The sequence below is a fragment of the Oncorhynchus nerka genome, linkage group LG11 (genome assembly GCF_034236695.1).
Source record: "Oncorhynchus nerka isolate Pitt River linkage group LG11, Oner_Uvic_2.0, whole genome shotgun sequence".
In the NCBI taxonomy this organism is placed as follows: Eukaryota; Metazoa; Chordata; class Actinopteri; order Salmoniformes; family Salmonidae; genus Oncorhynchus; species Oncorhynchus nerka.
This window is the reverse complement of record NC_088406.1, coordinates 25,511,654-25,527,640: the sequence shown is the minus strand read 5'-3', so window position 1 is coordinate 25,527,640 and position 15,987 is coordinate 25,511,654. Positions and strand designations below refer to the sequence as shown.

Here is a 15,987-nt window from a genome sequence, read left to right as displayed (position 1 = left end):
ATAACTCTTGTGTTGGATGCCTCCCGTCTGCAATACAGTAACAGTCAGAAAAGACATAGAAAGCTGGGTTTTACATAAGTGAAATTTTATTCAAGGATGATGTCACAAAATACATGACTGCCTACATTATCGCCTTTAAGCATATATTTACCTTATCACTTCCTCAAACTGTTTAAGTGCCCCTTAAACATCAATAGTATTAAATAAATATACCTTAGCTGTATTGGACATGTCAGGTAATGCTGTGGTTCCTTCCTTACCTCTTGGGTGTGAATAGGTAAAAAGCCCATCTACCTGCTGATAGTGAAAGGTCTCTTCATGCCTGGGCTCAGTATAACTACCCAAAGGCTTATACTACAAAGCAAGATCAATGATTTAGCCAGCTAACTTGCCAAAATATTCTGAAATAACTTGTATTTTTATAAGATAAGCATGAAATTGGCATGGTCTAATTGACTCAACCAAAAACACATATCAAAGTTTAGGTTTCAATAGTTATTTCTGGTTGTTAATCAAAGTTAGCTGGCTAACTCTGATCCTGCTTTGTAGTGTATCCCTCTGGTGTTTGCCCTCCTGATGTTGTCATTTTGTTAATGTACACCATGCATTTAATCAGTTATGTACACAAGCTTTATGGACAACTTCATAAGGTTGTAATACTAAAGAAGCACTTTGGGTAAATTAGTTTGAACACGAGCAGAGTAAACCAACCAACCACGTGTTGTTAGGCTGGGCCCATAGCAACAGGCTGTGATGTGATTTGTGGATGAAAAAGGAAGTGACTTTGGTCACATCAGATTCCCATCTGATTGACAGCTTTCATTGAGTCACTGTGTGAAGTGGTAGAAAAGCAACATACTGTGTTTGTTGGGTTAAATGTATAAATAACTGAAAAGTGCTTTCCCTATCAGCAGCTCAAAGGCAACAAGGTAAAGAACCCTTTTCAGGGAACCCTAAATCAGCATCATCACCATCAAACACTGTTCTGTTTTAGCCCTCAGTGCTGGAGTTGAGCTTAAAATATAAAGTGTTTTAAGCCATGTAGAGGTTACATATTAAATGTGCTCTGGTTCAATAAATATCTAAATTGTTAAAGTAGTCCAAATCAAATCTAGTAGGATGCCTCCTCTCTCCTCCCCCCTGACAGGTATGTGTAGACTGTTAGCTTTGCTGAACTGGGTCACAGAATACTGTGATACAGTACACTGGTTCCAGTGTATATATAGTACTGGTGGGTGGGGGGGTGGTAGTGGTCTTAGTGGGGCTGGAATGTCTTGGCCAGATCCTCCATCACACTCATGAACTTCTGCTGTTCCAACTGGGAACTGTGGGTCCAGGCCAGGGGCAGGTGGGCCGACACCATCCTCCGATCTGACACACAGAACACAATCTGTTTTACAACCTGGTTGGTTAAAATAGAAGCATTTACTATTCACGTTGTGATTGATCCATCCTATAGCTGTGTCAATGAAGTTATCTAGAAAATACAGTTCAAACAAAACAATGTAGGCCTAGCTGTTGTCCCCTGATATGTATTGTGTAAATGCAGGCGCAGAGATGAGAGGGGGTGTCTGTGTTAGTGACTCTATTGAAGTGATTCTTTGCTATCCCGCTGTGCTGGGGAAGGTTACTGAGGTCGCCACAATGGAGGAAGAGGGCGTGTGTCAGAGGGAGGGGGGTTTCCACTGTACTCTGGCAGTATCTGGTACCAAGAGCTCCAGCTGCAGTGGACCAACGCCAGAAACCCAGCCCAACCCACCCCCGCTATCCCCAACCTCCAGTCTTCTCATGCCCCCAGTCAAACCCACACAGACAAACACTTCATTCAGACAGCACTCATCTTCTTTCTCTCTCCTTTCCCTCTCTCTAAAGCCCTCCCATATGCTCCAAATATCCTCTTTCCCTCTCTCTATTCTTCTCTTTCCCTCCTTCGGTCTCTCTCTTCTCCAATTCTGACTGAGGTCCACTGTACCCGAGAAGCCTGGCTGTTTTAAAGAGCTCTTGTTTTCTCCAGAAGCACAGATTGAGAACGAGTTGTGAGGAGAGAGAGTGCGTGGATCTGACACTTAACCCATGACACTCTACACTAGACCTCACTTTGCTGTCTTACTGTAGTTTTGTCTCTCTCTTCTGGTCATGACCTCTGATACTTTACCACAAAACACATATTAAATCGCTCTCTGTAATTGGCAAACAAATGGGGCCAATCCCATGCTTCAGACCATGCTTTACTTTTGTTTGTGATACATGGTTTAATGGAGAAGTTGTGTGGTAAGTGTATTCTGTGTCTTTTACTGCCTACCCTGGAAGAAGCTTCCGCTGGGCTTGGTGGCGGCGGCCTCTGAGATGGCCAACCACACCACGGTGTCAGCTCCCTGCTCCGGGGTCCTCAGGCTGTCCTTCATAGACTGGTGGAAGTCAGGCATGGCATTGGCCACCGCTACAACTCCAGAGAGAGACTCATCACTAATACATTTTATTTTAATAAACAATTGTTGATCAGAATGTATTACGTTTTAAAACTATTAGATTTGTATTAAAACGGCATCGGATATCTATATTGAAATTGTAAATCTCAATAGTAAATGTCAATCTCCAAATGTGGATATGTGTTTACAATGTTGTCATACTTGGAACCGAAGCTGTTTGCTGCTGGTAGTTGTGTAGTTGTGGTGTATTGATACAGTACCTGGTGTGTCCACCCAGCCAGGATGCATCACTGAGAAGTGGATGTTGCTATGGGTTTGGGCCCACTGCTCTGTCATCACCACCTGTTGCCTCTGAAACACACACCAGTAGCTGGGATCAGTTCAAACACAAATCTCAAATGTAACATTTCTGACCAAATAAAATCAGCCCTAGATGACAAGCACAGGCCAGCAAGAGACCACCACATCATGCATTTACTATAATTGTCTTCAACCTTGTATGGATGTCTGTGTACCCCTGCTCCCCTCACCTGGTGCCGTGTGCCCCTGGTGCCGTGTGCCCCTGCTCCCCTCACCTGGTGCCGTGTGCTCTGCTCCCCTCACCTGGTGCCTTTGCTCCCCACACCTGGTGCCGTGTGCCCCTGCTCCCCTCACCTGGTGCCGTGTGCCCCTGCTCCCCTCACCTAGCGCCGTGTGCCCCTGCTCCCCTCACCTGGCGCCGTGTGCCCCTGCTCCACTCACCTGGCGCCTTGTGCCCCTGCTCCACTCACCTGGTGCCGTGTGCCCCTGCTCCCCTCACCTGGTGCCTTGTGCCCCTGCTCCCCTCACCTGGTGCCTTGTGCCCCTGCTCCCCTCACCTTGTGCCCCTGCTCCCCTCACCTGGTGCCGTGTGCCCCTGCTCTCCACACCTGGTGCTGTGTGCCCCTGCTCCCCTCACCTGGTGCCGTGTGCCCCTGGTGCCGTGTGCCCCTGCTCCCCTCACCTGGTGCCGTGTGCCCCTGGTGCCGTGTGCCCCTGCTCCCCTCACCTGGTGCCGTGTGCCCCTGCTCCCCTCACCTGGTGCCGTGTGCCCCTGCTCCCCTCACCTGGTGCCGTGTGCCCCTGCTCCCCTCACCTGGTGCCGTGTGCTCTGCTCCCCTCACCTGGTGCCTTTGCTCCCCTCACCTGGTGCCTTTGCTCCCCACACCTGGTGCCGTGTGCCCCTGCTCCCCTCACCTGGTGCCGTGTGCCCCTGCTCCCCTCACCTAGCGCCGTGTGCCCATGCTCCCCTCACCTGGCGCCGTGTGCCCCTGCTCCACTCACCTGGCGCCGTGTGCCCCTGCTCCACTCACCTGGCGCCTTGTGCCCCTGCTCCACTCACCTTGTGCCGTGTGCCCCTGCTCCCCTCACCTGGTGCCTTGTGCCCCTGCTCCCCTCACCTGGTGCCTTGTGCCCCTGCTCTCCACACCTGGTGCCTTGTGCCCCTGCTCCCCTCACCTGGTGCCTTGTGCCCCTGCTCCCCTCACCTGGTGCCTTGTGCCCCTGCTCTCCACACCTGGTGCCTTGTGCCCCTGCTCCCCTCACCTTGTGCCCCTGCTCCCCTCACCTGGTGCCGTGTGCCCCTGCTCTCCACACCTGGTGCTGTGTGCCCCTGCTCCCCTCACCTTGTGCTGTGCGTAGACCATGGTCCCGTCATAGCGGCCTATTTCTGTTTGCAGGTTCCCTGTCCTCAGCTTCTGGACCAGCATCCCTCCAGATGAAACTGTGATCTGAGGAGGGAGGGGAGACAGGAAACATTAAATAATCATAAACAGGATGCACACTGAAGTATTATTTTTTTTTGTCAAATTACATCTAGGAGAAAAACTGCCAGTGGGTTTCAAACTCACCACTCTGGGCTCTGCACTCTTCTCCAGTAAGGGAATCAGTCCCCTGGTCAGGATATACACACCTAGAGATGGAGAGAGATGTGTTTCTTTCAAGGGGTTTTGAACGGAAGTGGTTATGAGCCTGAAGTATTCACATTAACCTCTGTCATTGACTCACCCATGACGTTACTGGCAAAGCTCTTCTCCAGCCCCTCAGCGTTCACATCCCTCTCACTCATGATGCAGCCTGCATTATTTATCTGTCCACGTCAATCAATAATCCTACATTATGAATGCTGTACACATGTAAAGCTATATAAAACATGGGAAGAACTCTGTGTACAATTATAGAAAGAGAGAATGATAAAAGGCAGGGTGATGACTAGAGGTAGAAATATATGTTACATGGTTATCAGTTTGATTCAAACGTGTTCAGCACTCACCAGTAAATTCAAGGCTTTGTACTTCCTCTTGAAGGCCTCTGCAAATTCCCAAACCTTCCGTGTCTCTGATAGGTCCAAAATGTGGACATATATTTCCTGAAATTATATGATTATTACACTAGTTGCAGGGGTACAGAGCACAAGGTGAGGGGAGCAGGGGGACATTACATGATGATTACACTCCCCCCCCACACACACACACACACATTTTGAGGGTAAGAGAGAGGCCCAAACTCACTCACTTTATTTCCTGACTCCTTGACAATGTCAGCCCTGGCCTCCTCTGCTTTGTCCTTGTTCCTGCACACCATGTGGACTGTACCACCTGGAAAGGGGATGGGGGATAACAGTAGAGCAAGAGTGGCTGCACCAGGGGTGTATTCAGTGCGGTGAAATGTGATGATGCTCTTCCTCCAAAGACACACATGTACTCACTAACTCACACTTACACACACACACTCTCTCTCCTCTACAGACACACACCGTACCTCTCTTGGCGATGGCCATGGCTGTAGCTCTCCCTATGCCACTGTTGGCCCCAGTGATCATGAAGACCCTGCCTGCCATGGACACTTCCAGGTCCTTTTCCACAAAGTGCTTGGCTGCAGACAGGAACGCACTCCTGCAACACACACAGATAGACAGACAACAGTCAGGTGGAGGCTATCCATCCACAGCTTCATTCCACAGGGTGGTAGAGGGTGACAATAAACCCCTTTCCAGTTGAAATAATTCATTGAATGATTGATCAAAAACAGATTAAAAGTAGGTAGGTCAGTGCCAGTGCACATAGATGTCCTGGGGTCAGATATGGTCAGAGTGAGGAGACAGCATCTAAAATGGAACCAATTCAAAACAGTTAAGATATTCAGTGAGCAAGACAAAGGTCTAACAAAGGGAAAGACTGTCACATCATCTCTTAGGTAATGTGAGAAGGAGAGAGGAGGCGGTTCTGAGGCCACCGCTGGTGACAGCTACAGCAGCCTGTGTGCCACGTCAAGGGGTTCAATGGCAGCCATTGTTCCCAATGGGGGATGAAGGGAGTAAGGCAGCGCCGTACTTGGGGATTGTTTTGGGCTAAATGCATGCTCTGTTTGGTGGTGTCATGCAGCGTAAACACTAGCGGAGTCAAGGGTCAGGGCGGGTAAAGAGACTGGTCTCTGCAAGAAAACACAACATTGAACAAAGGAAGTGGGGAATAAATGACAAAGGCACCTCTTCAGTTGGATTTAATTGCTTTGTTGTTCAGAATGAGGAAGGGCAGTGTGTGATCTGATGCTATTTGTAAACCATTTATCAATAGTTCCACATGATGGCATTGACTTGAGCTGGTCGATATCCAAATAAGATTGTAAAGCTTTGTATTTAGCATTAATGACCCAATTGATTAGTAATATGATGGCAAAAAGTCAACGGTTCTTTAACAGTTTTGTCCATTTAGTGGTTTTGACACAACACAGCAGTAATGGCCCAGGCCCTATTTTACAGATCTTGGATCGGTTTTGCTATCCTAATGCAATACTTAATCATTGAGGGTAAAATAACTCAAATGACAGTGGTAAGCAATACAGACATGAATACATATGTATTGTACATACAAGTTACAGGTTACTGATTGAGGCATTCAAAGCAAAATGACAGGATTAATCAAGACAGGGTTGGAACACTGCTTAACCAGTATTCTCCATCTGTGAACATCTAGAATCTACCTGAATCACTGTGATGTTCACATAATGTTCACTGTGATGAAGTTAATACTATCTGCCAAATGATGAACACACATGCACAGAGAGAAAGGGAAATGAGAGAGAGAGAGAGAACGAAAGAGAGAAAATATACACATTGTTCTGGAATAGAAAATATTTATTTTTGAACATTCAGTTTTATACATTTTATCGATTTAGTTTGTAACTTGTGACATTTGTAGCCAGGGATTTGATTCCATGAAATATCAAAATCAACTATAACAAATGTGTGCGTATGTGCCCAACAGATAGGAGACCAGTGATCAATTGCCTACTGTTCTCCAGAGTAAATATATAAGCATCAATGTGATGATGCTGCTGCTGCTGATGATGATGATGATGATGACAGAAACACCATAGCGGAGAAAATCTTACCTGGTGAATTCAGTCATTCCTTTCAGAAACCACGCGGAGTTGCGGTAAAGAGACATCGTTGTATTACCCATGGAATCCTCTCGTCCCGTCGTCCGTTATTGCACTCTCTCCTCCGGTTTTAACTTGGACCAAACCCACGTGTGTGAATTTACATTGGATGACACCTTCGGCCACCCAGAGGCGAGTTGGGATCAACAACTGAAGCACAATCAAACTCGGTGTCAACTGGTGTCAGCTCGACACTATCCATGATGTCTATTGGCTTGAATTAATGTTAAAAAACAATCCTACTGAATCTCCAATAGGTTTGCATGGCAAATTCAGGAGTTGCATGCACAGCATTTCAAATTAAATTTCAACGACCGCATATTTCAGTAACAGAAGAAAATTAAATCAGGGAATTATTGATAATAATTCTGGGGGAACTGAGACTAATTGTCGGTTTTTATAGGCCTTTAGGCTACAATAGAAAAATCCAAAAGAACACGCAATATGTCTGTCGCTGGAAATGAAATAATAGACGCACATAACTTGGCTTCTTGACAAACAGGATCATATCTATATTTGATCATAAACCAGTTAGTAAAGTACTACAATGCACCTTGCCCAGGAACCTCCTGTGAAAGGTGTGAACCAATTCTGACCAAGCAAAGCAAAAAACGGGGCGCGGCACAGTCAAGACTAGAGAAGGTATGGTTTTGCAACTTAACCCACAGCATTGTGGGAATTTGACGTTGCCAGTCCCTATGTACCGGTTTTACGCAAGAATGTAGTTAACATATTTTCCCTCAACTGTTGACCTTACTCTCACATTGCAGCTTCACGATGGTGAGTAAAATGTCTGCTTTTGGTTCCATGTTTTGACATTTTACAGGGAAAGTACATTCTCTCTATCGAACATGCACCTGTCCAAAAGGTGAGTAGGCTACAGTAACGGTGTTGTCAATGCCACACCCAGTTGATTTGGCAGGTTGTCTCCACCTGTTTGCCCGGGCACTACAGTAGCTTAAAGAAGCGTTGCTGGCTGGCACCACTGAAACCACCTCTCCCACTTGAACAGTGGTGCCGTCTGTCTTGCATAAGAAGCTGTTTATCGATGGGTTGTTGCACAATGTGTTGGTTTCATACTAGAACGTTTCGGAAGTCATGTGTAAGTTATATTTTTGCTAAAACTGTCCATTTTATTAGGCTGATTTTGTGGAGATTGTGAAATCTCGTTTTTGTCTTGCACAACAACGTGGGTGGGTATACTTTGGACGTTCCAACAGGAATCTGTTCCAAAAACTTCGTAAATAACAAGGTTGTCAACAAACGACACATACAACGTTGTATAGTGGCAGAATAAGACACATATATTTTAATACTTTTACATTTTCATGGCATCCTATTTGTGAAATAGGGTAAGGACTATTTTTTTTCACTCACCAGGTTTATCCCGAAAAATGTCTGCCCTCTCTCTGGTAGTGTATGGACAAACATTAAGAATAAGCGATGTGGAGAGTTGATGCCTATTCGACAGGTAATTAGCTAGGTGAATTGATCGTGCAACTTTGTATGCTTTGTTTGTTGGCAACCTTGTACTTTACGAAGTTTTTGGAACAGATTCCTGTTGGAACGTTCCACAAATTATACCCACCCCAACAATCACGTATCAGTTAGAAGTGTTGTTTTGGATTGTGGTTTGGATTGCAACACATCAACTAGGCCTAAGTGTGTAATTGTGGGGTGTGTTCAAAGTGTCTGAGTATGTGTGAGTAGCCTGCATGAATATGTCCATTCATGTGTTACATGAGCATACTATGTCTGAAGAAATAAACTCAATCTGTTGCCTACAATAATACCCATTCTAGTCATTCTATTTTTACAATTTGGGTCCCATGCTGGTCAACTTCCTGCCCCCTCCCCCCTCAGATGCACTTCCTGCTACTGTTAAGTCGGCAGGGGAAGTTGCGACTGCAAAAGTGGTTCACTCCGGTGACCGATAGAGAAGAAGAAGGTGACGAGGGAAATGACTGATGGTGCTGGCTCGCCCTCCCCACTCCTGTAACTTCCTCCTCTGGAGGGACCTCAAGATTGTTTACAAAAGGTGACTGAGGAAGCAGAACCTCTCTCTGGGTCTGGGCTGGATCTGTCTGTGGTTACCCTTCGATCTCTTTCTCTTATATCCCTTCTCGCTGTCTCTGATTTTCTTTATTTGGCAGATTATTTGTTTTCCTATTTTTGACTTCGGTCTTTCCTTTTGTCTGTTTCTCTGTTGACCCCTATTGCTGTCTGTGTTTAGCCCCTCTCACTATTGTCTCTGGGCTGGAACAGACTATGGTGCCTGTGTACTGTACTGTAGAGGGAGGGAAAGGAGGAGGGAATTGGGTAGACTGGAACCATCCTTGGCCCCTTTATTAGTGGTTCATGTTTAACCTCTTAAACCCCTTCCTCCTCACCAGTCCTCCTTAGACACACACACACGGCACACTGATTGTACAACACATTAGGAACCCATTCCTAATATTGAGTTGCACCCGCCTTTGCCCTCAAAACAGCCTCAATTCATCAGAGCATGGACTCTACAAGGTGTTGAATACATTCCACAGGGATGCTTCCCACAGTACTTGTGTCAAGTTGGGTAGATGTCCTTTGGGTGGTGAACCATTCTTGATACACACGGGAAACTGTTGACAGGGAAAAACCTTTGCTGACACACTCAAACCGGTGCGCCTGGCACCTACTACCATACCCCGTTCAAAGGCACTTAAATCTTTTGTCTTGTTCACCCTCTGAATGGCACATATACACAATCCATGTCGGTATTGTCTCAAGGCCTAAAAATACTTCTTTAACAAGTGACATCAAAAAGGGATCATAGTGTAATGACGTTGGCCTGGGGGTAGGTTTATGACAGTCATAAATACCTCTTCCCCCCCCTTTTTCCTCTCTACCCTACTGACCTTACATTTGAAAAACCCTTGGTTAACATAGAGATTCTGGGAACATCAGAAGGTGGGGGAAATTAACTATATTCTGGTAATCCGACCAATATGCGGTGGTACTTAATGAATATGATGTCAGTTCGGTTGACATCTGAGACATTGTCATCAATGATAAGATTACATAAAGTCTACACAGCAGAGTTATTGGATTCACATGGAATTGTTGTTCAATTTAAATGTTTGAATATGACATTATTTGTGATGGGATGAAATATGATTTTAGCTTCTAAAATGTGAGATTTGAGTTTTTATAAGATAGGGCTCTGCTCAATCAGTGGCCCTCCCCTGTGAAGGGACATGGGCTATAAAACTTTTCAAATACGCCCTCCTCTCCCTTCCTATATAAGCCCTTGACGACAATGTAACCTCCTGTTCCGAGGATGTAGGACGACGGTCCGATATCAGAATGGTTCAGATAATAACTACAGAATGAAGCCAACATCAGCGTGAGCTTTGGTTGCGAATGGTATGAACTTTGAATTCTTATTCACTACAGAAGTGATACCTCCTAGCCGTTGAGTTAGCAACAGCAGCTGCAAACGCCGGTTAGGAAGGAACAGACAGAGTATCCCGTCTACCGCACAAAGACGTTACTACAACGTATACAGTTGACAACCAGAGACATTCTTCAAAGGACTCGGTTGGGCAACACTGACTTCCATCTACCACCAACCTACCGAAGCGCAGCTCAGAGTAAATATTTATTGCATTTTCCTTTTCCAAATGGGCGGTAATTTAGAATGCATAAGATACTGTATTTACGATAGCACAGCTTCGGCCTTTGTTCCTCAGTCTTCTCTCTCTTTCACTCAAACCCAGCCCTTTCCTTTTGTGTAACAAGCTGTCATATCTGTTCCGCCCGCTAGGGACGTTTTCCTTTATGATGTAATTTGTAATCAAGTTATGATTTAATTATGTGTATGTGTAATTCTCTAGTTAGGTAGTTAGGTATTTAGTAAATAAATAATTAAACCCAATTTTGTATTGCTGGTTCAACTTGTTAGTCAGGGTTCGTGCAGATAACCAAGAATTTACAACTTTCACATGAGACTGAATTAAGATGAAGATTAATATTGACTGCTATTGATGTAAAATATTACTAGGTCTTTCAGAGTTTATTCGGAAGATAACTGCTCTATAAATATTATTTCGTGGTGCCCCGACTCTCTAGTTAATTACATTTACATGATTAGCTCAATCAGGTAATATTAATTACGGAGAAATTATTTTATAGAATAGCATGTCGTATTACTTAATTCGGCATAGGCAAAGACACGACAATAGCTTTCACTGGTCAGTCTATATCATGGAAAGAGCAGGTGTTCCTAATGTTTTGTACAGTCAGTGTACATGTAAATACATAACAGACAAGCAGATTGTTTTTAACCTCACGCATTAACCTCTATGGTAAAGTGACTCCCTTGCATATAAACATAACTGCCACTGTAACCCTGTTCCTTGACCCCTGACCCTCTGCTCCCTTGCAGGTATGCCAGTCTCTACTTCTGCTGGGTCTGGAGGACCAGGACAGTGAACTGTTGACCCTGGAGGTGTTGCAACGATATGTCGAGCTGCTGGACAAATACTTTGGCAACGTAAGCATAATGTACAGGCAATGTAAGGGATATTTATTGTCAGGTTAAGCTCTCGCTGGGGGAAAGGTTCAATAAAACAAGGGGAAAGTATAGGTTCAATTGATGAATAGAAACTAAATGTTAAGGTCTATGTTTTTACAGTATTTTCAACATTGTATAGTCTTAATGGTGCCTTTTGCCTCTCATTGATGTGCTGTTCTGTTGCCCTGTCTGCTCTGCTGCAGGTGTGGGTTGGATATCATCTTTAACTTTGACAAAGCCTACTTCAGTGTGTGTGTGTACATGTTTTACTATATTTGTGAGTATCAGAAGTCCTCACAAGAATAGCAAACCAACTAACATTCTGAGAAGTGGGGACATGTTGCCAGTCCTAACTTGCTGTTTGGGGTTAGGGAAAATAGGATTTTAAATGGGAATCAATTATTGGTCCCCAAAAGGTCCTTACATGCAGGGGTGCAACTTTGGTTTTAGGAGTGGGGGGGGCGGGGGACAATGAGTGTGGATTCTACCATGTTTATGAATAATCCTTAATTAATCGTGAATAATAATGATGAGTGAGAAAGTTAGTCTCATAAATATCATACCTCCAAGACATGCTAACCTCTCACCATTACAATAACAGGGAAGGTTCTCATTTTATAGAATGTTCTTTGGATGGTCTTAAACTGCAGTAATTTATGTCTGAGATTATATGAACATGACGATGCATTCAAACACATCTGTATCCATTCATCATCATCATCAGTCTCCCAGGTCATCCTCACATTTTTGTTTTATGTTTTGTTGTCAGGAAAATCCTCTTAACCCTTGATATAGTTTGGAAATCAACTTTAGAGGTTAATCAGACTGCCTTAAAATAGTTTAAATCTTTGAAGCTTCTGGCTTGTCTGGTGTTTACTGCACAAAGAGAATAAAATGTTGCATCTGCGAAAGCTCCTCAACATCAGACTGGTCTTCCCTGGCTACCTGACCCTGCTGAGACCCCTGTCACCATCTGATCCTTATCCGATGAGGCATGACAAAGAATTACCTTGGTGTACAGTTATACATTATATAATCCAAGAATCGAATCAATGGTTCAATAACTGAAGTGACCATTATTCCCAGATCCCAGACTGTAGTCTACCCATCAACTCAAGATGAAACTTTGTATCCATTCACTGATTGTTATAATGTACTGCAAAATTCACCTGAGCTCTGAAGATTGGTCATCCCTGGCTGTATGAATTTGCTGGGACACCTGTCACCATCTAATTCTGCTAAGAAGAGCATAGTGTTGTGTACTGACTGTGCACTGTGACAGTGAAGCCTGAAGAGCTGTTTATACCGTGTCGGTATAACAAGTAGGAAACTAACTAGGGAAACTGACAGATCAATAATGTTACATCGCTATATTGACTGATTGGGGTAAAAATAATATCTAACGTTAGCCAACATTTGACTAGCTCTAATGGTACATTAACTGGAGAAAACAAACAAAGGCTACCAAATGTTTTCATACTCACAGCAGCTGTTAGATACTGCTACCAGAGGCTAGAGCTGAACTGTCTGTGGTAGCTAGGAGCTAGCTCTAGTTCATTCACTTCAGACAGAAATTCAGTCGAGGGGGGATGAGACATTAGCTAACGTTACATGTCAGTTACACTACTAGCTCATCACTGGGAATAAGTACATTTTTTCTGTTAAGTCAAACAGCAGTTACTTTGCCAGCTACATCAGTCAAATAAAGAGTAGCCAGTTTTTGCTCTGCTTGCTTTTACAACTCAAAGAAAAAGCACAACACACACAGACAACTGCTGCCTCTGTTCGCGTGCTCTGTGGCAGGGATGCCAGTTCTAGCAAAGATTGTTAGAACAATGACCACTCAAAACCCGCCCAGAAGGCCTGAAAACTAACCCATTGTATTTTCCAAAGCAAGAGATGTGTTGCCACATTTATACAATAAACCCTTTTTCCATAATGTTATCGAACGAATTAGGAAGGAATTGGAACGACTAGAAGCAAAATTAGAATTTCATCAAAACAATTATTGCAAATAAATAATTATATGATTAAACAATAAGGCACGGAAGGGTATGGTACAGTGCATATCTTGTTACGTTACAGCCTTATCCCTCCTAAATCTGCACACAATACCCCATAATGACAAAGCAAAAACAGGTTTTTATAAATATGTTTAAAAAATTAAACAAAAATATTTCATACGGATTGGCAGGGATATACTAACTCGCAGACATAATTTACATACTAAGCATTTGTGTTTAGTGAGTCCGCCAGATCAGAGGCAGCAGGGATGACCAGGGATGTTCTTGATAAGTGTGTGAATTTGACTGTTTTCCTGTCCTCAAAGCATTCAAAAAGTAACGAGTACTTTTGTGTGTCTGGGAAAATGTATGGGGTAAAATGATAGCACATGTAACAGGGTTATATTGGTGATTCCCCTTGCCACTATATTGTTAAGCCAATGGGTTTTAGTTTTGTCTTGCCTTCACCTACTCAACATGGCATCTTATTGGCTGGTTTGCGTAGCTTGCTTACAAGGGAGGATTCAGTTAGAATCGTCCCAGTGAACAAGCACCAAACCAGCGGTAAGTTTTTGTTTGCAAAGCATTGTACGTCAGAAGTGATTTTTATACTCCCAAGTGATGATTTAAATGTACAATTTGTAAATGTTATTCGAACATCACACAAGATGCAGCGTTTTTTGGTGAATATTTCTTGTGCATTTTGTTGTAGAGAATTCCCGCTAATACTAGCTAGCAACTTACTGTGGGGGGGGGGGGGGGGTGTACAGTGCGTGAGTGCAGAGTTGGATGGTGAGCCGTGCATTGCATGACGTGCAATTTTGTGCTGTTCCGATCAGAATAAATCTCCATGACTGGTGCTACAAGTTGGGAGTTTGTGGCTGATTGTACACAACGCAAGAAGAGTACTGTTACACATAGTCATACGCACGTCCTGTAGCACACCATCTCTTTCTGCAGTCCCCTACAACCCTGCCTCATTCTTTGGCCGATCTTGGGAGTGAGTGACTCATCGATATCCTTCAACTGTGTGTGTGTGTGTGTGCTGCAGGTGTGTCAGCCGGACATCATCTTTAACTTTGAGAAGGCCTACTTCATCCTGTGTGTGTGTGCTGCAGGTGTGTCAGCCGGACATCATCTTTAACTTTGAGAAGGCATACTTCATCCTGGATGAGTTCCTGGTGGGAGGAGAGATCCTGGAGACCTCCAAGACAGCTGTGGGCATCGCTATGGAGGAGGCAGAGACACTACAAGAGGTGACCCACACATACAGTCACTTAAGTGTGACACTTGCCCAAATATTTCAATATGTTTCTTCTGTTCTCTCAACAGACAATGGAGGAGTATATGAGTAAACCGACCTACTGAACCAATAACAGGGACGTGAGTCAAATCTTAAGACCGAAGAATCCTTTTCTCAATAAGTGCCACAACATTTCAAAGAAGATTTATTCTTAAGATACTCTTCCATTCAGACAGAATACATGGTCTGTTTTATATAAGCACTTTCTAATATTATTAGTCTTTTTTTTGGTACTTTTTACTCCTTTTTCTCCCGAATTGGTAGTTCCAATCTTGTCTCATTGCTGCAACTCCCGTACGGACTCGGTCAAGAGCCATGTGTCCTCTGAAACACGACCCCTCCAAGCTGCACTGCTTCTTGACCCAGCCGCACCAATGTGTCGGAGGAAACAGTGTACAACTGGCCACTGTGTCAGCGTGTGTGCTCCCGGCCCGCCACAAGGAGTCACTAGAGTGTGATAGGACAAGGACAACCCGGCTGGCCAAACCCTCCCCTAACCCGGATGACGCTGGGCCAATTTTGCGCCTCCTTATGGGTCTTCCTGTTGTGGCCGGCTTCGACACAGCTCGGGATTGAACCCGGGTCTTTAGTGACGCCTCAAGCACTGCGATGCAGTACCTTAGACCGCTGCACCACTCGGAAGGCCCCTATAAGCACTTTCTGAAAGATGCATTAGGAGTTTTATCATTTAGGAGTTCATTTTAAAACACAGAGATTTATTTTTAAATGTGTTATTAGTTCAAATTATTTTATAATTACAAATTTGATAGTATCACATATGTTTTACAGTAATTGTAGCCTGCTTTGCTTTATCTGATTTTTAAGCAAATATGTTGTTTTAGCTTATTGCTGCTGCATTTTAAAATGTTTTAATTCAGTTGTGAGTTGATCCAAGGATTGTAACCACAACTTCTTACCACTTGGAAAGTCCCATTTCTTATTTTAATTCTATGTTGACTAACATAGCCACAACCTTATTGTAATATTTCTCAGTTGGCAAGCTAGAGCCAGAGGGTTCTAAGATTGAAGCTAAAGGTTGACATTTTGGAAAGTGATGCCTACTCAGTGCCGTTAAAGTTGTACTGTCTGAATAAATAGTTTTGTTTCCAGAATAGTCTGTCATTTTAAATGTTAGAGTATGTTTTTTTCCACCTGTTGAAAATTGATTATCTCTTGGTTTTATTCGTGGAATTGAGACAAGGACTACCCTGTTTGCCCAAGGCTAAGAAATTAGTCATCGTT

The 15,987-nt window shown here is 44.0% G+C and overlaps 1 protein-coding gene and 1 pseudogene across 2 annotated transcripts; one reads left to right on the top strand and one right to left on the bottom strand.

Moving 5' to 3' along the window:
• Window positions 1-76: 76 nt before the first annotated feature.
• Window positions 77-7,007, bottom strand: LOC115136623 (dehydrogenase/reductase SDR family member 12-like). 2 transcript variants are annotated; one of them, XM_029672189.2, is made up of 10 exons: window positions 6,840-7,007; window positions 5,208-5,341; window positions 4,962-5,044; window positions 4,720-4,815; window positions 4,455-4,536; window positions 4,298-4,359; window positions 4,073-4,177; window positions 2,690-2,780; window positions 2,303-2,446; window positions 77-1,371 (listed from the first exon to the last, which is right to left on the bottom strand). In XM_029672189.2, the coding sequence occupies exons 1-10, from the start codon at window positions 6,908-6,910 to the stop codon at window positions 1,256-1,258; spliced, it is 984 nt and encodes a 327-aa protein (XP_029528049.1). In that variant the 5' UTR covers window positions 6,911-7,007; the 3' UTR covers window positions 77-1,255. The 2 variants fall into 2 exon arrangements, with proteins under 2 accessions (XP_029528049.1, XP_029528050.1); XM_029672190.2 differs by having other exon boundaries at window positions 2,303-2,440.
• An 88-nt stretch (window positions 7,008-7,095) lies between these two features.
• On the top strand, window positions 7,096-15,857 carry LOC115136624 (AP-1 complex subunit sigma-3-like; annotated as a pseudogene).
• Window positions 15,858-15,987: the final 130 nt, after the last annotated feature.